The 23,411-nt window shown below is 36.4% G+C and overlaps 1 protein-coding gene across 1 annotated transcript; it reads left to right on the top strand.

Moving 5' to 3' along the window:
• The first annotated feature begins 14,152 nt into the window (after positions 1 to 14,152).
• Positions 14,153 to 19,073, top strand: LOC120073491 (uncharacterized). The gene is made up of 9 exons (XM_090311896.1): positions 14,153 to 14,187; positions 14,774 to 15,047; positions 15,587 to 15,979; positions 16,490 to 16,549; positions 17,000 to 17,133; positions 17,215 to 17,308; positions 17,360 to 17,638; positions 18,044 to 18,405; positions 18,575 to 19,073. Exons 1-9 carry the CDS (start codon positions 14,153 to 14,155, stop codon positions 19,071 to 19,073), a joined length of 2,130 nt encoding a protein of 709 aa, XP_090168022.1.
• Positions 19,074 to 23,411: the final 4,338 nt, after the last annotated feature.

The following is a 23,411-nucleotide window of genomic DNA, read 5'->3' as shown; positions in this document are numbered from 1 at the left end:
ATCTAGATTTCGGTGAATAAGAGGAAGTTGTTCAAATATAAGTCTATTATACGATAAATAGATTTCAAAATCCAGATTCAAATGATGCTTCGTTTCACCTTGGAAGTAGCCTCCCTACGAAGAGTGTTTTCTATGAGTCAATATCAATGTAAACAGAGGAAGTAGTCCATAGTAAGTCGGTGAAGGATATATGTCAATATATCCTACGGTCTCTTCTATTAGTCTGAACCGAGAGATTCCTATGTTGCGCTTGCTGGTTAGCTTTAAGTGGCCCTTTGCTAGTCGTTTAGCGATGGCTATCCCCATGGAAGGTTGTAACATAGGATTCGGAACAACCCAGGCTTCAGTAAAATGATTAGGGTTTTATAGTTCCGTCTTGGATATTATCTTCTATTTTGGAGGCAAGTTCATACCGTTCTATAAGATCTGAAAATGGCGGGTCACACTTACAAGAATTACTAAGTTGTTAGTAAAGATCTTGACCAAAAAAGATAGCTAAACGGCTATAGGAATAAGAGTTATTCCGAAGATAGTGTTTGGTCAAAATTGTTGGTTTAGTGAAGGAGTATCTGACTACCTCTCGGTAGCACATATACTGACTCACTATTGCAAATAAATAATGGTTATGGGTACATTATTACTTTTGGCTAAAATTTGATTTTGGATTTAGTTACAATTTGCTAATTAGAATTTGTTTGAATTTTATCAGCATGTTGAATTCTAGAATACTCACTTCCAATATTATTAATAGTAAAATCAAATCAACAAACAAATTACTAATGGTTGATTACACCAACAGAGTTTTAATAGAGGATTGTTCTCTATCTCCCAACTCATCTAAAATTATGAATTATGTAGATGAGAATGCTGAATTCGAACCACAAGATAAATATAATTTACTTGTTATCAAAGCATATTTAGTGGAAAACGATAAAATCTGGTTAATTGATTCAGGTGCCGCTAATCATGTATGTACTATCTCACAAGAAACAAGTTCCTGGATATAGTTGACAAAAGGAGAAACAATCTTTAAGGTAGAAATTAGGGAGATTGTTTCAGCCAAAGCAGTGGGAGATATGAAGTTATTTATAGGAGATAAGTACATTTATTTGAAAAATGTATATTATATTCCTTCTACGAAAATGAATATAATTTATGTCTCTTGTTTGCTAGAACAAAATTACAAAGTTTATTTCGAAAATGGTGAAGTGTTCATCAAAATGGGAAATAAACAGATTTGCTCTGCAAAATTAGAAAATAACTTGTACATGTTAAAACCAACTGAGGTCAAAGCTGTTTTGAACATAGAGATGTTTAAAACTGTTGGGACTCATAAGAAAAGGAAGATTTCTCCAAATGCCTATCTTTGGCACTTAAGACTGGGTCACATAAATCGCAACAGGATTGAGAGATTGGTTAAGAACGGTCATCTAAATAAGTTGGAAGACAGTTCATTACCACCATGTGAGTCTTTTCTTGAGGATAAAATGACAAAAAGATCTTTTTCTGGAAAAGGTCTTAGAGCCAAAGAACCCCTAGAGCTGATTCACTCAGACATTTGTGGGCCTCTAAATGTTAGAGCAAGAGGAGGGTATGAATATTTCATCAGTTTTGTAGATGATTATTCTAGGTATGGGCTTATTTACCTAATGCGGAAAAAGTCTGAAACTTTTGAAGAGTTCAAAGAGTACAAGGTTGAGGTTGAAAACCAATTAGGTAAAAAGATTAAAACACTTCGATCGGATTGAGGTGATGAGTATATGGACATAGAATTCTAGAACTATTTGGTAGAACATGAAATTCAGTCTCAACTCACAGCCCCTGACACACCTCAGTAGAATGGTGTGGCAGAAAGGAGAAACAGAACCTTGTTGGACATGGTTCATACCATGATGAGTTACTCTCAATTACCAAATTCTTTTTGGGGACACACAGTTAGAACTGCGGTGTATATTTTGAACATAGCCCTTGAAAAGCGTTTCTGAAATGCCTTATGAGCTCTGGATGGGACGTAAAGCAAATTTACGTCACTTCAGGATTTGGAGTTATCCAGCACATGTGTTAGTGCAAAATCCTAAAAAGCTGGAAGACCATTCAAAAGTCTGCCTATTTATAGGCTACCCAAAAGAAACAAAAGGTGGTTTCTTTTATGATCCTCAAGAAGATAAAGTGTTTGTATCGACAAATCCAACCTTCCTAGAGGAAGATTATATAAAGAACCATCAACCTCGTAGTAAGCTAGTAATAGAAGAAATGTCCAGAGAAACGAAAAATGCATCAACAAGAGTTATTGATCGAGCAGGTCCTTTAATAAGAGTTGTTGATCGAGCAGGTCCTTCAACAAGAGTTGTTGATCGAGCAGGTCCTTCAACAAAAGTTGTTGATCGAGCAGGTCTGTTAACAAGAGTTGTTGATGAAACTGATACTTCACATCTTTCTCAAGAGTTGAGAATGCCTTGTCGTAGTGGGAGGGTTATGTAACAGCCTGACCGATACATGGGTTTAACTGAAACTTGAGTCATCATACCAGATGATGGTTTAGAGGATCCATTGTCTTTTAATCAAGCAACGAACGATGTGGACAAAGGCCAATGGATTAAAGCCATGGACCTTGAAATATAATCTATGTATTTCAATTCTGTCTGGAATCTTGTAGATCAACCTGAAGGGGTAAAACTCATCGATTGTAAATGGATCTACAAGAGAACACGAGACCATGCTGGTAAGGTACAGACCTACAAAGCTAGACTAGTGGAAAAATGGTTTACCCAAAGAGAGGGGTTAAACTTTGAAGAAACCTTCTCTCTAGTTTCCATGATAAAGTCTATAAGAATACTTTTGTCCATAGCCACATTTTATGATTATGAAATATGGCAAATGGATGTCAAGATAGCTTTTCTGAATGGCTATCTTGAAGAGAGTATCTATATGTTTCAACCATAAGGGTTTATACAGCAAGGTCAAGAGCAAAAAGTTTGCAAGCTTAAACAATCCATTTATGGATTAAAAAAAGCTTCTAGATCTTGGAATATGAGATTTGGCGCTGCGATCAAATCTTATGGCTTTGAACAAAATATTGACGAACCCTATGTATATAAAAAAATTGTCAACAAAATTGTCGCTTTTCTGGTGTTGTATGTTGATGATATTCTACTCATTGGAAATAAGGTAGAATATCTAGCTGACGTTAAGAGATGGCTGGCTTCACAATTCCAAATGAAAGATTTGGGAGAAGCACAATATGTTCTTGAAATCCAAATAGTTCGGGATCGCAAGAACAGAACATTAGATTTATCTCAAGCATCTTATATAGACAAGATGTTGTCTAGGTATAAAATGCAAAATTCCAAGAAAGGATCTTTACCTTTCAGGCATGGAACTCACCTGTCTAAGGAACAGATTCCTAAGACACCTCAAGAAGTTGAGGAGATGAATCGAATTTCATATGCATTTGCAGTTGGGAGTTTGATGTATGCAATGTTGTGTACTTGTCCCGATATATGCTATGCCGTAGGAATTGTCAGCAGATTTCAGTCCAATCCTGGTCATGACCATTAGACTGCTATTAAAAACAATCTCAAGTATCTTCGGAGAACGAGAGATTATATGCTCGTGTATGGTTTTATGGATCTGATCCTTACTGGATACACTGATTCTGGCTTTCAGACCGATATTGATTCGAGGAAATCAACTTTGGGGTCAGTATTTACTCTGAATAGAGGAGCAGTTGTGTGGAGAAGCATCGAGTAGAGTTGTATGGCGGACTCCATAATGGAAGTTGAGTATGTAGCTGTAAGCGAATCAGCAAAAGAAACAGTATGGCGACAACTTAATTGATCCATTTATGAAGGCCCTCTCAGCTAAAGTGTTCGAGGGTTACCTAGTAGGACTAGCTCTACGAGTTTTGTATCATTAGGACAAGTGAGAGAATTTGTGGGTATTGTAATGCCCTAGTTTATTGTATTTGTACATTTTATTCTATCCATGTAAACACAACATTATATATATTTTTATATATTGATCTACTGGAGTTTTAGTCCAAGTGGGAGTATTGTTGGGTTTTATGTCCTAAAAACTTGCAGTTTGTAAAATAATAAACATCTTCTATAATCAATATACTTGTTATTGATTTCATAAATTGTACAGAAGTCTAAATCCAATAAACTAAGACCCATGACTATTGTATGAGTACTTGAACTTTAGTGGAGACATAAGAGTGGATCAGGTTCGAGTAAATAGTCAAAATGATATATGGTACATGAATGAGGTTGGGTACCTTATTCTGGTAACACCATTGGATACGGAAGTGCTACATAAGATTTGATCCTAATTCGTACATGTTATGACATGAGGAGTTGGGGCATCCTATGCAATGAGTTTGCATAAGATCAGAACCAAGAAATAAGTTACTTTATAATGCTGTTTACTGTTTAAGACTGACTATTTCACCTAAATGACCTAGGTAACTCGATCTTAATCCTGAGCTAACTATGAACTCCTATTTATTTGGGAATGCTCTTAGATTTGCATAGTTGAGGGTTGACTCAACATCGCCAGCTCAATAAGACTCCCATTTCAGGGGTAAGACCGGATAGATAGCTAGGGACATAGGGTGTAAGACGGAGTTCACGCTTACCCAATTTAGGGATAGGAGAAAGGTTGTTCTCTTAAGTATGAAATTCAGGTCTTGAACAAGGGGCCCCACCCTCTCATTAGGTTGAGAGAGTTTGGTTTAGTGATTGGATCACAAACCAATTGTTCATTAGAGGATCAGTAGGGACTTTAGGAATATGACGTAATCTCGGGGGTAAAGCAGATATTTGACCCAACCGTTATTACGAACAACCTGTGAAGGGTCGACTTACTGATTATGGTTAAATCATGTGGACATAATATATCTACAGTGAGGGGAGTGCAACTATGGGCTTTAGTGGAGTGGCTGATAACTTGTAGAAATACAAGTTATTTATACTGTTTTGTTTAGATATTGCGGTCAAAAGAAAGGAAAGTTGCGTCAATTGTATAGAATTTAGCTAAGAAATGTGAGAATTAGAAATTATCGTCAATACACCCATTGACACCATTGCGATAGTAGAAAAGAATATTTCAAGTCTGTTTTGTAGGAAATCAAGTCACCGCATGCATTCAAGGCTCAAGATAAACTGAACAACGCATCTACGTCGTATTGCGCCCATCATTCAGGAATGAATAGATGATCAACACAATGATAGCACATGCGACAATCGATCAAAAGCTAAGTAGTTAACGCAATCTCAACCGCATGCGATAATAAAAAACAACACCGCATGCAGGCAAACGATCGAAGATGTAAAGAGCAATGCAATTGCGGAGGATTATGACGCGTGTATAGCTAACCGTTGTGCATTTCTGACGAGATTGATTGCATAAAAGAAGGAATATTGATTCCACCATTTCCGGAACTGTCTTAACAATAAAGTGGGGACCACAATGCAAAGAGTCAAAGCTGAGCCTATAAATAGCTCCGACCATTCCACTGAAAAGGGATGCTTGAATGCAGAGAAAAGTGTATATACTAATCTGAGGGAGAGACTGGTTGAGCGACTAATCAGAGTAGATTCGAGAAGAATTAAAGGGCAAGGATGAAAGATGAGTCTCCAGGAAAAGAATCCTTTCCGATCCCCACTGTCAAAGCTCTGTACAAAGGTCACCTCTATCAGATGAGCAAGCTTGAGAGGGAAGCTCCTCTGTTCATCCACTCCACATGCTGGCAAGTAAAACCACCGTTCAGATCTATGTCAAGACATTAACACTCTTGTGTATTTGTTTCTATCTCTTCATCATCACTTGTATTCATCTTCTTAGTCTATCATTCACACCATGTATCAGACGCTTAATCTTAGTATTAATTTTTATGATCATTTTCATCTCCATCTTTCTGTCTATTTCCGTTCATCCATAATTCACTTTCTCCACGATGTTTTCTTAATCCGTTGGATAATTAGCATGAAATAAGCAAGTAATTAATTGGGTGAAGGAAATAATTATGTTTAGTTAAAGCATGCTAGACGACATCTTCACTTGTGAGAGCAGAAATGAAGATGCCATTCCGCCTATCGAGAGAGGGTTGGAAGAATGCGTTAACTAAAGCAAGAAGTACTTTTAGAGATGGAAGCAACCTTGCGTTCGCCACGTTCATCCATGTTTCACCATAGAGATATGGGAACGCGGCCGATTACTGAGAGGTGTATGCCAAGGGAAAGCGGAACCTTAGTTATATCTTTAATGCAATTAACAAACTTGCGATGTTTGTACTAATTATTCTTTCCCTTCTGATTCACCCATAAAGACTTGCCATCGCATACCATGATCCTTTGTATAAACTTCACAGTCAGTCTCGAACTCAGCATCATGTATATCATGTATCTTGTATCTTGCATCACATTAGCTTAGGTTTTTTTTATCGCAATTTATTTTATTAACGCAACTTTAGTTTATCTGCACAATTTTACTTTACCGCAATTTACTTTCCATTACAAACACACAATCTTTATTAAGTGTAAATATTGGTTGCTTATATCACGAATGTAACACATTAACGACAACAATTCCTGTGTTCGACCTCGGATTACTCTGAGAAACTTGCGTTGGAATTATACTTGGTTTCAACGCAAGGAAACTTGTGACAACGCATAGCATACTACAAGCATTTCATTAATAACACATACATCTAGAAGTAGTATCGCATAAAGTATAAATAAGCATAATACAGCATCCACACTCCATCTCCATCTTTTCAAGTCATCAAGTTTATGGTAACATGAGCTTATATGATTCACATTCATCATTGTCCATATCCATATATGCTTATTTAGAGAACATCAATTCACGAGTGTACAGTGACCCATTAGTTAATGAATGGAGATTAATTTGGTCTAATGAGTTTAGCCAATTAATCTCGGATCGTTGGAGCCCACAATCTGTAGGTCCACGAGGTCCCCCTACTAGCTCGTAATGGACGAACTCTAGAATAGCGTGATAAGTTAATTTGAAACGTTCAAATTAGAATTAAGAGAATTAATAATTATCTGAGATATAATTATATGTTTAATTTTAGAATTAAACGCAATAGGAGAATTTATATATTTAAAATTAATTTAATATTTGATATTAAATTAATTAAGTTTTATTTAATAATTAATTTATGAAATTAATTAATTTTGTCATTTTAAAAATCAAATAGATTTTTTAAATCAAATTTTTGATTGTATGATAAAATTGAAAAAATAAATAAAATAAAACAAATAAAACACATAAAATGGAAAAAAAGGTTTTTCCATTATCCATCACCAAGTTGCTCACACATGAAGCAATATCTTTGCCTTGTCTTCTCCAAGTATGAGCTGCAACTCATGCAACTCTTCTCTTTGCATGTTGATTTGCAATATAATGAAGAGATTGGAGTGAAAATCGGGCATGCAATCTATAGAGATTTTAAGAGAAAAATTGGTTTGAAGAAAGAGTTCTTCAGTTGATTTTCAATAATAAGCATTTCTCCTTCTACCCTTGATTCAAGCTTGTTTTGAGTCTTAGAATAGTGAGAAAGATCTTGAGGTGGTCTACAACAAGATTTGGAGAAGATAGCAGCTGGTGAAGGAGCTTTGGAGAAGTTCTACAAGAGCTATGTCTTGAAACTCACTTGTTTCTTCAAAAGCATGCTTTATATTTTGCCAAAATTAGTGATTTTGGGTTCTTAGATGATCCTTGTGCTTCCGCTGTTGTTGTTACAATCCTACAAGTACGAGCATGATACATTGAATTTATGCTCCATAGCACTCTGACTATCACAAAATATTACATACTCATCTTGTTTCAAACTCAACTCTTAAAGGAACCTTTTAAGGCATAACATCTTCATGCTTGCTTCCACTATTGCAATATACTTTGCCTCTGTTGTGGATAGTGTTGCACATTTTTGTAGCTTGGATTTCCATGAGATGGCTCCCCCTGAAAATGTAAACACATAACCTGATATAGACTTTCTGTTATCAAGATCACCTGGCATATCTGCATTAGTATAACCTTAAAAAATATGTTTGCCACCTCCATAACACAAACTTAATTTAGAGGTACCCCGCAAGTATATGAAGATCCACGTCACTGCTTCCCAGTGAGTCTTACCTATATTGGATAGAAAACAATTCACTAGACTGACTGTATGTGTAATATCAGGTCTAGTACATATCATAGCATACATCAAAGCACCAACAACAAAAGAGTAAGGAATGAATGACATAATTTCTCTCTTTCTCTGTTGTAGGGCAAGCTCTCTTACTTAGTTTAAAGTGAGTTGCTAGTGGTTTGCTAATAGGCTTAGCATGCTTCATTGAACCTTTCTAGCACCCGTTCAATATACTTCTCCTGGGAAAACCACAATTTCCAAGTTTTTCTGTCATGAGGTATCTCTGATAACTTGTAGAAATACAACTTATCTATGCTGTTTTATTTAGATTATGCGGCAAAAAGAAGGAAAAGTTGCGTCGATAGTATAAGAATTGGTTGAGAAATACGAAAATTATAAAGTGTCGTGAACACACCCACTAACCCCATTGCGATGGCGAAATGGAATGTCCAAATATTTGTTTTGCAGGAAATAGGTCACCGCATGCATTAATTGCTCAAGGACAAAATATACAACGTATCTACACAGCATGCGCCAATCGATTTAGAACGAAAAATGATCAACGCAAATGCAGTGCATGCGACGATCGATCATGGATTCAAGCGATCAATGCATTTCCACCATATGCAGTAATCAAAAGAACTACACCGCATGTGGTGATCGATCAAAGATGTGAAGAGCAACGCATTCGCGGGCGATTATGACAAGTGTACAACTTTTCAGTTGTACAATTCTGGCAGATTGATCATGGAGTAGAGCGGACATTTCCACTACGCCATAGCAGGAATTATCAGAATTTACACAGTGGAACCACTAATACAAAGAGCCAAGGTCTTGTCTATAAATAACTTCCTTGAATTCATTGCAAAGGAGGCTGGTTTAAAGAGACTTTACAGAGATCCGGGAGAACGACGAGACAAGGCTGAAAGGTAAGTCTGAGCAAGAAATTCTTCCCATTCCCGAAGCAAAAGCTCTGTGCAGGAGGTCACTTCTGCCGGGAAAGCAAGCCTGAGAGGGAAGCTTTCCACTCCATCCCATCCACACACCGGCAAACACAATGTCTCTGATCAGGATCTGTGTCAAGACATTGACACTCTTTCCATATTTGTTTCTATTCTTTTATTCATCTACTGTGTTCATCTTCTTTAATCTTTCATTCACAAATCATGTATCAAATGCTGATCTTTAGATTTAAATATCATTATCGTCATCATTATCATCTCTCTGTTTCTTTCCATATATTTATTATCCATTTTCTCCATCTTGTGTCCTTAATCCCCTGGGTAAAGGGGAAGGATTAAGCGAGTGAGTTAATCCTTGTTAAGGTAATCGGCTAAGTTTAGCTAAAGCATGCTCGATGGCATCTTCACTTGTGAGAGCAAAAGTGAAGATGTTATCCCGTCTATCGAGAGAAGGTTGGAAGAATGTGTTAACTAAAGCGAGAAGTATTTCTAGAGATGGAAACAACCTTGCGTTCATTACGTTCATCCCCATTTCACCATAGACGTATGGGAATGCGACCGATCACTGAAAGGTGTAAGCCAAGGGAAAACGGAACCTCAGTTGCATTCTTAACGGGATTGACAAACTTGCGATGTTCTCTCCCTCAACTCATTCTTTTTCTGATTCATTCATAAGACTTGCCACCGCATTCATTAGATTCTTTTGTACAACTTCACAGCCAGTCCTCACCCTGTAACATTAGTAGTTTAGTCATTTATTTTATCATCGCAATTTACTTTAACGCAATTTATTTTCATCGCAATTTACATTCTCTGCACAAATTAAATTCTTTATTCTTTATGATAACCGGTCGCATATGCCACACTAGTATCGCATCTAAACAACAACAATCCCCGTGTTCGACCTCAGGTCATTTTGAGAAACTTGCATTGGAATTATACTTAGTTTCAGCGTAAGAAAACTTGTGACACGCACTATATCATCGCATACTACGAAGCATATTACCATCAACGCATACACTTAGAACGTAGTATCACAATAATATCTTTATCGCAAAGTATTTGAGTGCATAGAGCATCATCATATTCATATTCATTTATAAGCAGCGCAATAGATAAAGATAAATATAAATTTCATACTACAAGTTTTTGGCGACAAGAACTTCATTCATTCATTCATCAGTAGTGCATAAGCGATATAGCATAAAATTATTTCATCATTCTTTTTATATATTCAATAATCTCCATACCTAAGATTTTCTTTGCAGGACCCAATTCCTTCATGTCAAATGACTTGGACAAATCTTTCTTCAAAATTTGAATCATATTTATATCTTATCCAACTATCAATATATCATCTATATATCAAAGAAGAATGATGAAGTTGCCTGCAGGAAACTTTCTAAAATACACACAAGAATCAATTGTAGTTCGTTTATATTCATTGCTTATTATAAACGAATCAAATTTCTTGTACTACTTCTTTGTTGCCTCTCTAAGCCCATAAAGACTTTTCTTCAACTTGCAAACAAGTTTGTCTTTCCCTTTTTCTTCAAATCCTTCAGGTCACTCTACTAAATCTCTTCATGAAAGTCACCATGTACAAAAACGGTTTTACATTAACTTGCTCTGTCCAATATCAAGACTTGCTACTAATCCCAACATTGTTATGAGAGATGTCATTTTAACCCCTGGAGAGAAGTTCTCATCAAAGTCAATGCCCTTTTTTTCTAGTTGCATTCCTTAATCACTAATCTGGCTTTGTACCTCACTATATTCTCACCATCCTTTTTGTACTTGGAAACCCATTGTTCACAACATTTTCTGACGTCGTATAATGCATGAAAAGGGCCCCAAAACAAAAGAATATTTATAAATCATCAAACTACTCCTATTACTACAAAAATGTAGCTACAGTGGTAAGTGTTGGGTCGAACCACAGGGAGGCAAAGAATTAATACTCTCCCAAGCTAAATTTGACTGTGAAAGTGATAAAAATGGGGTTTTGTTGTTTGGATGATAGGAAAACTAAATGTTGAAATTAAAATGCGAAAAAGTAAGATAGATTGAAAAAGAGAGAGATCGAGAACAGAATTACCTTCGCTGGTTAAGAGATCGTAGGGTTTTTTTGTTTATGAATCTAATCATTGATTAATTATGAAAATAATCTAGAATTAACTATTTCTTAAGCCTAATTGAATGTAGGGACAACCCATAAAACTCCCTAATGAGAACCAACATGCCATTAATCCATAAATTAACTAAGCTTGTTACAAAGGCAATTTACTTAGTTAATTACATTACATTCTTGGATTGATTAAGACATTAAGCAAGAATGGTCAATTCTATCCTAATGCATTTCCAATCTTTAGGTTTTGTTATCAACTAGGTGATCCTAGATAGCCTAGAAATCATGCCATAAATCAAACTAAAACCTATTGCTACTAAATTAAGCATGCTTTCAATGAAATTATGGACATAGAAAACACACATAGCAAAGTAAAACATACAGGAAATCGAGTCATCAATTCATCAATCCTATATGCTTATACTAAAAATTAATTAACAAAAAAGGAAATCACAAAGAAACAGAAACATCCAATAAAAAATCCATAAGAAATCTCAAAGAAGTCAAGAAAATCCCTACAAACCTCTAAAATCGACGTCGTGGCCTTTAAACATTCATTAAATCCGACTCATGATGCCAAGATTTACAATTACAGCTTAAAGTTAAAGGAAATCTAGTGAGTTTTGTCCTAGAATGGCCAAAACCAAGCACCATGCTCCCTATGATGGCCTAACTCTCCTCCTCTCCCTTATCTAATTCAAAAAGAACATATTTACATTACAGTCGCAGCATTGCAATGCTAGGAAGAGCATTGCAACACTCTTTTTTATATGCCCTCGAGCGTTAGGGTAGGGTTGAGGCAGCGTTACAACTCTGGTGGAAATTTGAGGTGCGCACGGATTCAACACTTTTATGTCAAAATTCATAGCGTTGCAACGCTGCAGGTAGCATTGCTACATTATTCCTGCAATTGCACATTTTTCCTTACAGTGTTGGGCGAGCATTAGGCGAGCATTGCAACTCTGTCATAGGTGCATTTTGGTAATTTTCTCTCCTTTGAAGCCTGGATGCTCAAATCACCTCCAAATTTCTTCAAATTAACCCCATTTCTCATCAAATGGCTAATTCTACCTCTTGATTGATTGATACCTACAAAATAAGACAATAAACACATAAAATCATTTAACAAGCCTAAATTAAACAAAGAAATATAGATCTTTTCGAGAACTATCAAACACCTGCAACTTAATTCTTGTTTGTCCTGAGCAAGGTAGAACAAAATATAGACATGAAACTTATGATGCAAATGAGTGACTCGAATCTTCAAGGCTAAAGATAACAAACTCTTCTCAAAGAAAGGGTCATTTAAATGCATGCACTCAATCAATAAGTTTAAAACTAATTCTCTATCCCCTACATGTGTGTACTTAACCAATCCTATCTAGGTCTCTATTAGTTCGAGAAAGTTTTATATGACTCTCAACTCATTTTCCCCCTACGACTCAAGATGTCCATGTAAAACTTAAAGGAACCAAACTTTTATTCAACTTCTTGCTTTTATTTTATTTTATTATTAGTTTTAAAACAAAAGATGAACTCTTATCCAAACTACGTCACCTTTGTTTTTGTTTGTCCACACAGGTTACATGAAAGACATCCAACTACGAGCAACGTCTCCTTTAAAAATGTCGAAGCTTACTCATTCCTCAAGGACACTTTAGCTTAGAGGGAAACTATAGGTGTCATAGCCGCCCTAGGTTAATCACACCCTTAAGAAAGAGGAGTAATCCCCTTCAAAAATATCATTATTTTTACTATACAATATGCTTGCCTTTTATTTAGCACACAATAGGCTTTTACTTTACAAAATAAGAGTTTGGTAAAAACCTAAGCATGCATTACTAAGTTGAGCTTTAGTTACTTAACAACTATCACCTAGACCTTTCGGAGTGCAATAAGCATATGAACCAAATAATCCAATCCTAAGCATTCAAAACCACAAATAAGACGACTATATGCTTAAAATATGCAAGGGAATCAAGATTTTTTTTTTTTAATTTAGCCCAAAATCATGCATACATTTTGTGAATCCTAAACAAATCAAATAGATAGTTATCTAAATCCTATTATAGAAAGTCATCATCACAATACATGAATCACAAAAATAATATCAGCAAGTCAACCACAAAGTCCAAGCTCAGGTGCTCAAGGACTTGCCAGACATGCATATATAACTACCAACCCCAACTTTAAAACGATATATTATCCCCATTATATCTTTAATCTAAGCCTAATAAAAATAAAGACAAGGTAATAAAAAACCTCCCCTGTAGGCATTTTCGTGCACGGTTTTTGAGGTGTGGTATTAATGCTCGCCTCTCAAAAGATGCTTCTTTCTTCTTTTAAGGACCAAAGAGGGGAAACCTACAAAAAAAAAAAAAAAAAAAAATACAAAAACTAAGCTAGGAAAGCAATAAAAGAAAACAAGTAAATGTGTCACCTGGCTACCTCAAGGAAGTGCAAATTTTTAACTTCGATTGCTCGACGTTGTTTTCCTGTCAAGGTACAAAAAAATTCTCATATTCCTTGGGCCCTTTCTTCTTTAATTAGCACGGGGATTGAGTTTCTAGGTGAGACCCAATAGACTCTTACTTACACTGAGAAAACCCATTAGCAAGTTTAAACATTATAAAATCCAATGTCTTACCTTGACCTAAAATTTGAGGAACCAGCTGCTCAACTGGATGGTCGATGTTGATCACTCCATTGCTCAGTTTGGTATTCTCAGAAGATGGTTCCATCCAAGACTCTTCAAGTCTCTGAATTGATTCAGTGATCTGAGCAGCGACCTCACTCAGATTCTATAATTCAGTTCTAGCTTGGGATACAGAATTGAAGCCATCCTGTTGGAAACTCAAGGGTTCTTGATGACCAAAGAAGGGTTCTTGCAAAATATCCGAAATGGAGGAAGAGGAATGTGTTGATAATGGAGTTTGGCTAGGTATCTCTCAAGGAGGATAACGATCGCGCTTAGGACCACGTGGAACCTATAATTGCCTAGTACTCAAAACTTGAACAAGAGAGGTTAGTTTGGATATTTGATTTGTAAGTTCATTAAATTCACTTACCTCCTGATCTCGTCGCTAAGCTGCATACTTCGCATGAAGCACATAATAGATATTCAAATTGTTTGCCATAAGAAAACTGTTGGAAATAGGGTTTTTAACCTAGGGGCATTTATGTAATTGTGTAAGACCCCTAAGGTTCCCTACTGTCTATTTATACAGTGAGTCCTTGTGTATTTAGTGTATTAGTTTTAAAACAAATAAGAAAAAGACTTTATGTCGTGGTTTTTCTCCCTACATTAAGGTTTCCACATAATCCTGTTGTTTTTCTTTTCCCTATTCTCTTTTTAACATGGTATTAGAGCACGGTGATGAAAACTTAGCCGTTATGGAAGAGAATCAACCTTAATCCTCCTCTGGTGAGGAGTCTTCAAGTTTTGACATGAGAATGACAATCCAAGCAGCAGTAAAGGAATGTTTTTAGGATGCCCTACCGGAATTAATATCTGTCGTTCAGGTACAGTCCTTGGAAAATAACCGGGTATCACCATTCCGAAACCAGTCAGAATCCGATTGGAGCTGGAGCCAGCCGCGAGGAACCATTGATTCACGATCGAAACTATCACGATCATGGCAGAGTCTCCGGTGGTCTCAGACGTGAAGAACAGACTGGCCGCGAGGAGGGGTTGATCGCCGGCGGTCACGATCAGGGCAGAGGGAGAAGTATCAGGGGCAAAAAGCAGAAGTGTGATCTGATTAGGGTTAATACCGGTCTAGAGCAAACCGGATCGGTTTGAGTTGAACCCGGGCAGACCAACCGGTATGTTGATTTTAATTTCGACTCGATCCGATCCGATTCATGCCAGGCCTGACCTGAGAATGCAGCCTTTAATTCCGACCCGTGATCTTTTAATTTCGGCCCACGCTTGATCGACCCGAAAGCTCAGCCCTTAATTTCGACCTGTGATTCGACCCACCCTGACCCAATCCGATCTGACCCACGTCCGACCCGAAAACTCATTTGTTCAGTTTGTTGCATCGACTGATCCACTTTCAGCCCATCCAGCCCATCCAGCCCGACCCAATGATCCAGTTTCCTTCAACAGTCGACCCGATGGTTTTTTCACATCCAACAGCCGAGGTCTCGAGCAACCAACACTTGTTCCAATCAATTGTGATTCAGTTCGTTACCCAAACGATGTGAGACAGCGGCTGGCTTACCTGTAATAGTAGATTTCTGATTTGGATACGATGTTCGGTACAAATCCTCAACCAGTTTATTCAGAAAATTCGGTAAACTCATTACCATGAAGTGAGTGCAATTGCACAGTCAGGTAATTTTCCTTCTTTCGGCCTAATTAATGTGAATGGTAAGAAACCATGGATTGTGGATTTAGGGGCTACTGATCATCTTACGAGTTCCTCAGAGTTATTTATGCCATATAATCCGAGTGCTAGTAATGTGAGAATTCGAATTGCAGATGAATCTTTTGCCCCTGTTGTAGGAAAGGGCTATATCTCTCCGTTTCATGGTTTAATTCTACATGATACCTTACATGTGCCTAAAATATCATATAATATATTATCTGCTAGTAAACTAACAAGAGATTTGAGGTGTAAGGCTATTTTCTCACCTAATTCAGTTTTATATCAGGATCTGAAATCGGGGATGACGATTGGCACTACCTGGCACGATAGAGGACTCTATTTCCTTTCTGATGAGGTTTCATCTAGGAATGATCACCAATCGGGGTTTATATATTTAAATTTCTCTGTTTTTGAAAATGATGTTATGTTATGCCATTTTCGCTTAGGACATCCGAATTTTCAATATATGAAATATTTATTTCCTCATTTATTTCGTAATGCTAGTACTTCTTATTTTAATTGTGATGTTTGTATTTGTGCCAAGCAACTTGTTTCTTTCCATTCTTAGCCTTATAAACCCCCGAGTCCTTTTTCTCTTATTCATAGTGATGTATGGGGTCCCTCACTGATTACTACTTCCATGGGAAAATGATGGTTTGTCACGTTAATAGATGATCACACCCGTTTCACATGGGTTTTCTTGCTCACTGATAAATCTAAAGTGTCCTCTGTTTTCCAACAATTTTACACAACTGTCGAAACTCAATTTAAAACAAAGATTGGGATGTTAAGAAGTGATAACGGACGAGAATTCTTTAATACCTCTTTTATAGAATTTCTCGACTCTAAAGTTATTGTTCACCAGAGCTCATGTGCTTACACTCCGCAACAAAATGGAGTAGCTGAGCGTAAAAATCAGCATCTGGTTGAAGTTGCCCGATCTCTTATGTTATCCGCCACCCTTCCGTCATACCTCTAGGGAGATGTAGTTCTTACTGCTGCTCACCTCATTAATCGGATGCCCTCTCGTATTCTTCATCTTCATACCTCTTTAGAATTTCTTAAAGAGTCTTTTTCTACTACTCGGTTGATCTCTGATGTTTCTCTTCGGGCTTTTGGTTGTGTTACTTTTGTTCACTCCCATGGTCCAAACCGCACGAAATTTCCTCCTCGTGCTTAGAAGTGTGTCTTTGTTGGATATCCACTCTATCAACGTGGATATAAGTGCTATCACCCGTCATCTTGAAGTACTATATCTCTATGGATGTCACCTTTCTCGAGGATCAGTCGTTCTTTCCTGTTAGTCATCTTCAGGGGGAGAACATAAGTGAAGAGACTAACTGGTCCTCTTTCTTTTGAGTCAGCTCCTATTCAGACCTTGTCTAAACCTAGTCCTGATCATGATAGTCTGGTTCTTCCTATCAATCAAGTTCGTTGGAAAACATACTACAGAAAGAATCTCAGGAAGGAAGCAGTGTCACCTGTTGAACCAGAACTGCCGGCTCCAGTGTAGGAGTCAGACCTGCCATCAGATCCAGGTACGTAGATTCCTATTGATGTTGATTTATGTATGGAGAATGATGAAGGCAGGCATGACAAGGGTGAAGGAAGCAGTGATACTAAGAGAGTGATAGAAAAGGAAACTATAGAGGATGAAATGATTGAAGCTATGGAGGATGAAATGGTCCGTGCTAATGATGATGTGGAAGATACTACTTAAGTTTCTGATACACAGATAGTAAATCATGGTGAGAAGCCTGAAGAGGTGAAAGAATGTGATGCGTCACTTGATCTTCCTATAGCCCTGAGGAAAGGTACCCGTTCATGTACTAAATATCCTATGCATAGTTACATGACATATAGTAATCTGACATCCGAGTTCAAGGCTTTTACTACTAGCTTGGACACTGAGGTGGTTCCAGATAACATAAGTGTTGAAATGAAAAAACTAGAATGGTGGTCTGCTGTTATGGAAGAAATAAGATCTCTGGAAAAGAATAAAACCTGGGAACCAGTAACTTTGCCTGAAGGGCACAAAACAGTAGGATGTAAATGAGTGTTTACTATAAAGTACAAGTCAGATGGGACAATTGACCGATACAAGGCTAGACTTGTTGCAAGAGGTTTCACCCAAACATATGGAGTGGATTATTTTGAGACGTTTTCACCCGTGGCTAAACTTAACACGATCTGAGTGCTTTTGTCAGTAGCTATGAATAAAGATTGGCCTCTACACCAGCTTGATGTTAAAAATGCGTTTTTGAACGGGGAACTTGAGGAGGAAGTCTATATGAGTCCCCCTCTCGGGTTCGAGAGTCAATTTAAAAATAAAGTGTGTAGATTGAGGAAATCACTATACGGATTGAAACAGTCTCCAAGGGCCTGGTTTGACAGGTTCACGACGTTTGTGAAAGCATAGGGATATATTCAAGGACATTCCGATCACACTCTTTTTGTAAGAAGATCAACATCAGGGAAAATAGATATTCTTATTGTCTATGTTGATGATATTATTTTATCTGGGGATGATGATGTAGAAGTCACAAGACTAAAAACAGAGATGGCTAGAGAGTTTGAAATTAAAGACCTCGGGAAGCTAAGATACTTTCTGGGAATAGAAAGGGCTCGCTCAAAAGAGGGTATATCAGTTTCTCAACAAAAATATACACTGGATTTGCTAAAGGAAACAGGTATGATTGGGTGTATACCTATTGACACGCCAGTAGAATGCAATACAAAAATCAGTGATAAGAATGATGGAATTCCTGTTAATAAAGAAAGGTATCAGTGATTAGTTTGGAAGTTGATATACTTGTCTTACACAAGACCAGATATTTCTTATGCAGTAAGTGTTGTGAGCCAGTTCATGCAAGCTCCTTGTGAGAATCATATGATAGCAGTTGGTCGTATTCTTCGGTATCTGAACTCCTAGTAAAGGCCTAATGTTCAGAAAAACCGATAAACGATTTGTTGAAGCTTACACTGATTCTGACTGGGCAGGGTCTGTTGTTCATAGAAGATCTAGGTCTGGATATTGTACTTTTGTCTGGGGAAATCTAGTCACCTGGAGAAGTAAAAAACGAGGAGTTTTTGCTAGAAGTAGTGCTGAGGCAGAGTATTGGGCCATGAGTCTAGGGATTTGTGAAGAAATCTGGTTGAAGAAAGTATTATCAGATCTCCAGCAAGATAATGAGCTTCCAATGAAATTATTTTGTGATAATAAAGCTGCCATTAGTATTGCAAACAACCCAGTTCAACATGACAAAACTAAACATGTGGAGATAGACAGACACTATATTAAGGAGAGGTTGGACAGTGGAAACATATGCATCCCTTATACTCCTTCGAGTCAACAAGTTGCTGATGTACTTACAAAAGGTTTATTGAGACAAAATTTTAATTATTGTGTAAGCAAGTTGGGGCTTGTTGATATTTATGCACCAACTTGAGGGGGAGTGTTGAAAATAGGGTTTTTAACCTAGGGGCATTTATGAAATTGTGTAAGACCCCTAGGGTTCCCTACTGTCTATTTATACAGTGAGTCCTTGTGTATTTAGTGTATCAGTTTTAAAACAAACAAGAAAAAGACTTTATATCGTGGTTTTTCTCCCTGCACTAGGGTTTCTACATAATCCTATTGTTTTTCTCTTCCATATTCTCTTTTTTAACAAAAAAAGTAGACACAAGAAAAGAAAAATATTTTTGGGTTTTTAAAGTTTACAAGTCAAATTCAACTAAAAGAGATTAATTGGCTTGCATCCCCAACAACGACGCCATTTTGTTTCAACCTTTTCTGATGTCATTTGATTCCCAAAAAGGGCCCCGAAACAAAAGAATATTTATAAATCACCGAACTACTTCTATTACTATAAAAATGTAGCAACAGTGGTGAGTGTAGGGTCGAACCACAGAGAGGCAAAGAATTAATTCTCTTCTAAGCTAAATTTGACTGTGAAAGTGATAAAAATGGGGTTTTGTTATTTGGATGACAGGAAAACTAAATGCTGAAATTCATGGAGGCCGAGGAGAGGCCGAGTTTTCTTCTTTTCCCTTGATGTTTTCAATATCATTCGGTTAGATTTTAGTTTAATCTTGGATTGTAAGCATGGATTAGACCGTATCTCTAAGATTTTTCTATGATTTTTTTAGGTAAACTTCATTTAGTTTCTTGGATCAAGAATTCATTGTTATTTCTTGATTTTTCTACCCTAATTGATGTTTGTAATTCAAAACTATGTTTTATTTGGATCTATTTTAATTCCAAAAGCATGATTATTGATGTTGACTTTTCACGCTTTATCATGCATGTTAATGATTCTTAGTCTTGCTAGGATCACCTAAATAGCAATAGTAAATTAGGCATTTGATGGCTATTCCTAGAATGTGCTAATTGCTAGGTTCAAAGATAAAATTGGTTTATTGAATATGGCTTTCCTTACAGTTAGTCGATATCATTGAATCATAAATCTTAATGCATGTGTTTTTAGTTCTATATGGTCTCTATCGAACCCAATAGAATTTAGAAGTATGTAGTTTAATTAGGGTATTGGACCTCCAGCCTTAATTAATAATTAGGACACTTTCTTGGTTATGGTTTTGATTGATAGAAAAATTAAATTGCAAGGGATAAATGTAAACATGAATTAGTTCATCTAGTTCTTAGATCAAGTTAGACATTCAAAGTAATTTCAACCATCCCAAGTAATTTTTCTATCAATCAAAACCAAAACCCAGTTTTTATCGCTTTTGCAGTCAAATTTAGCTTAAGAGAGAATTTAATTTGTGCCTCCCTGTGATTTGACCCCTCACTTACCACTATTGCTACATTTTTGTAGTAATAGGAGTAGTTTGGTGTATTTACAAATTTTCTTTTGTTTTGGTTTGGAGTCAAATCAACGACATCGATTTTCAATCGAACAAAAATGAATTTTGTATGCAACTTTTTCCGATGTCATTTGATTCTCGACAAGAGCCCCGAAACAAAAGAATATTTATAAATCACTGAACTACTCCTATTACTACAAAAATTTAGCAACAGTGGTAAGTGTGGGGTCGAACCATAGAGAAGCAAAAAATTAATTCTCTCCCAAACTAAATATGACTATGAAAGCAAATAAAAATAGAGTTTTGTTGTTTGGATGATAGGAAAACTAAATGCTGAAATTAAAATGCGAAAAAGTAAGATAGATTGAAAAAAAAAGAGAGATCGAGTACAAGATTACCTTTATCGATTTATAGATCGCAACGTTTTCTATGAATCTAATCATCGATTAATTATGAAAATAATCTTGAATTAACTATTTCTTAAGCCTAAGCGAATGTAGGGACAACCTATACAAACTCCCTAATGACAACCAACATGCCATTAATCCCTAAATTAACTATGCTCGTTACAAAAACAATTTACTTAGTTAATTGCATTACGTTCTTGGATTGATTAAGACATTAAGCAAGAATGACCAATTCTATCCTAGTGCATTTCCAATCTTTAGGTTTTGTTATTAATTAAATGATCCTAAATAGCCTAGAAATCATGCCATAAGTCAAACTAAAACCTATTGCTACTGAATTAAGCATAATTGCAATGCAATTACAGACATAAAAAACACACATAGCAAAGAAAAAAATACAAGAAATTAAGTCGACAATTCATCAATCCTATGTGCTTATGCTAGAAATTAATTCAAAGAAAGGAAATCACAAAGAAACAGAAACATCCAATAAAAAATCAATAAGAAATCTCAAAGAATTCAAGAAAATCCCTACAAACCTCTAAACTCGACATTGTGGCCTTTAAACGTTCATCGAATATGACTCACAATGCCAAAATTTAGAACTAGAACTGAGAATTAAAGGAAATCAAGTGATTTTTGGCTTGAAATGGCCAAAACTGACAACATGTTATAGGGGCATTTTGGTAATGTTTTCTCCTTTGAAGCTCAGATGCTCAAATCACCTCCAAATTTCTTCAAATTAACCCAGTTTCTCATCAAATGGCTAATTCTACCTTTTGATTGCTCGTTACCTACAAAATAAGACTATAAACACATAAAATCTCTTAACAAGCCTAAATTAAGCGAGGAAATATAGCTCTTTTCGATAGCTATCTCCCATATGTTTTTCAATACTTTCTTGTTGTTTTGAGGCTTCACTAGCTTATAGGTCCTTTTTTTTTCAAGGGAATTTATCTCTTCTTTCATTGCATCGAGCCACTAGTCTTTTCCATCATAAGACAAGACCTCCTAATAATTCTCTGGCCTTCCATCTTCACTAACTAGAATGAACTCTGAGATTGGATACCTTGTTGAAGGTTTACGCATGCTGGTGGACTTTCGAGCCTAAGTATCCTCCACTTTGGCAATAGGTTGCTCCCCCTGCTCATGAACTTCTCCATGAATCACTTACTATATGCATCTTCCTCATGAATTTCTTCATCAGATGAAGACTCATCAAAATCATCATCATCAACATGATCTGGTACATTACCATCAAGTTGTATCTCACCAACATCATCATGTACATCATCAACATTCTCATTTGTCAGCTAAACAACAAAAGAAGTAGAAGTAGAATCATTAGTAGTATCAAAACATAACTCTAAAGTAGAAGTGTACCTTGTACTAAGAAGATCTGCACCCTTTTCATGCTCAAAGAATACTACATCTCTGCTTCTCGCTACATTTTTTTTTTCTGGATTGTAGAGCTTATAAACATATTTTTCATCCCCATTTCCAAAAAAAAAAAAAACACATGGATCGGTCTTCGAGTCAAACTTTGACCTTTTTTCTTTAGGCACATGCATGTATGCCTTGTTGCCAAAGACTCTGAGATGCAACTAAGTAGGATCATGTGCCTTCCATGCTCTCTTTGGAATGTCTGAATAAGAGGAATTGATGGACATCGATTAATCAAATACAAGACACATTGCACTGCTTCACCCTAAAATATCTTAGGAAGATCAGACATTCTAAGCATACACCTCACCTTCTCCATAATGGTTATGTTCATCCTCTTAGCAACTCTATTCTATTGTGGTGTGCCAGGCTTTTTCTTCTTATGTCTAATAACATGATGTGAACAATAATACTTGAACTCATTCGAAGTATACTCACTACCATTTTCAGATCGAAGACACGTCAATTTTCTTTCATTTTCCCTTTTTACCAGGACATGAAACTTCCTAAAAATTTTGAACACTTGGTTTTTTGTTTTCAATAAATACACCTAAGTTCTTCGAGTATCATCATCAAGTTCTTCAAAACCTTGTAAGTTGAATGATTGATTGATGATTCGTTGATCGTGTATTGCCAATAACTTGTGAGGTTGCTGACATATGCGCTTTGCCAATATCATTTTCTCTTCTTTTCTTATATTGTATTGTGTACATTTTGTGATTAAGGAATTAATACATGATGTGTTCAATGCATTTATGTGTTTCCTCCGACTCCATCTCCATCTTCTTTACTTAGCATCTTTAACTTTCATTGCATCACTTAGTGAGATTGCTAGAGTATCGCATACTTAGTCATGTGGATTAGGGATATGAAGCATGTAGCAAACCACCGAGAGGTGTGCGTTGCGTGAGTGTGTGAGTAAACCTTATTTGCTTAGTGTGCAGCTGTAGCAATGCCTATCTATAGGTGGACACAATGCTTGTCTATAAGTAAAGTTAGGAACAACTAACTACCCAAGAGGATAAGTGGTTAATTGCATTAAACAATGTAAGTTATTGTTCACTAGAGATAGGAATAATCTTATGTCAACAAAGTTCATGCGGTTACCTTGTC

This window comes from Benincasa hispida, chromosome 3 (assembly GCF_027475165.1).
Source record: "Benincasa hispida cultivar pf3 chromosome 3, pf3_genome.v1.1, whole genome shotgun sequence".
NCBI classification, from domain to species: Eukaryota; Viridiplantae; Streptophyta; class Magnoliopsida; order Cucurbitales; family Cucurbitaceae; genus Benincasa; species Benincasa hispida.
Note: the sequence above shows the minus strand (reverse complement) of the source record. Positions and strands in the feature narration are given on the sequence as shown.

Coding starts and splice junctions, on each gene's coding strand:
- LOC120073491 (XM_090311896.1), top strand. CDS start 14,153: ATGGAGGAAGAGGAATGTGTTGATAATGGAGTTTG. Junction 14,188..14,773: donor TGTGTTGATAATGGAGTTTG/GCTAGGTATCTC, acceptor TCTGTCGTTCAG/GTACAGTCCTTGGAAAATAA. Junction 17,134..17,214: donor CCAGAACTGCCGGCTCCAGT/GTAGGAGTCAGA, acceptor TGATGAAGGCAG/GCATGACAAGGGTGAAGGAA.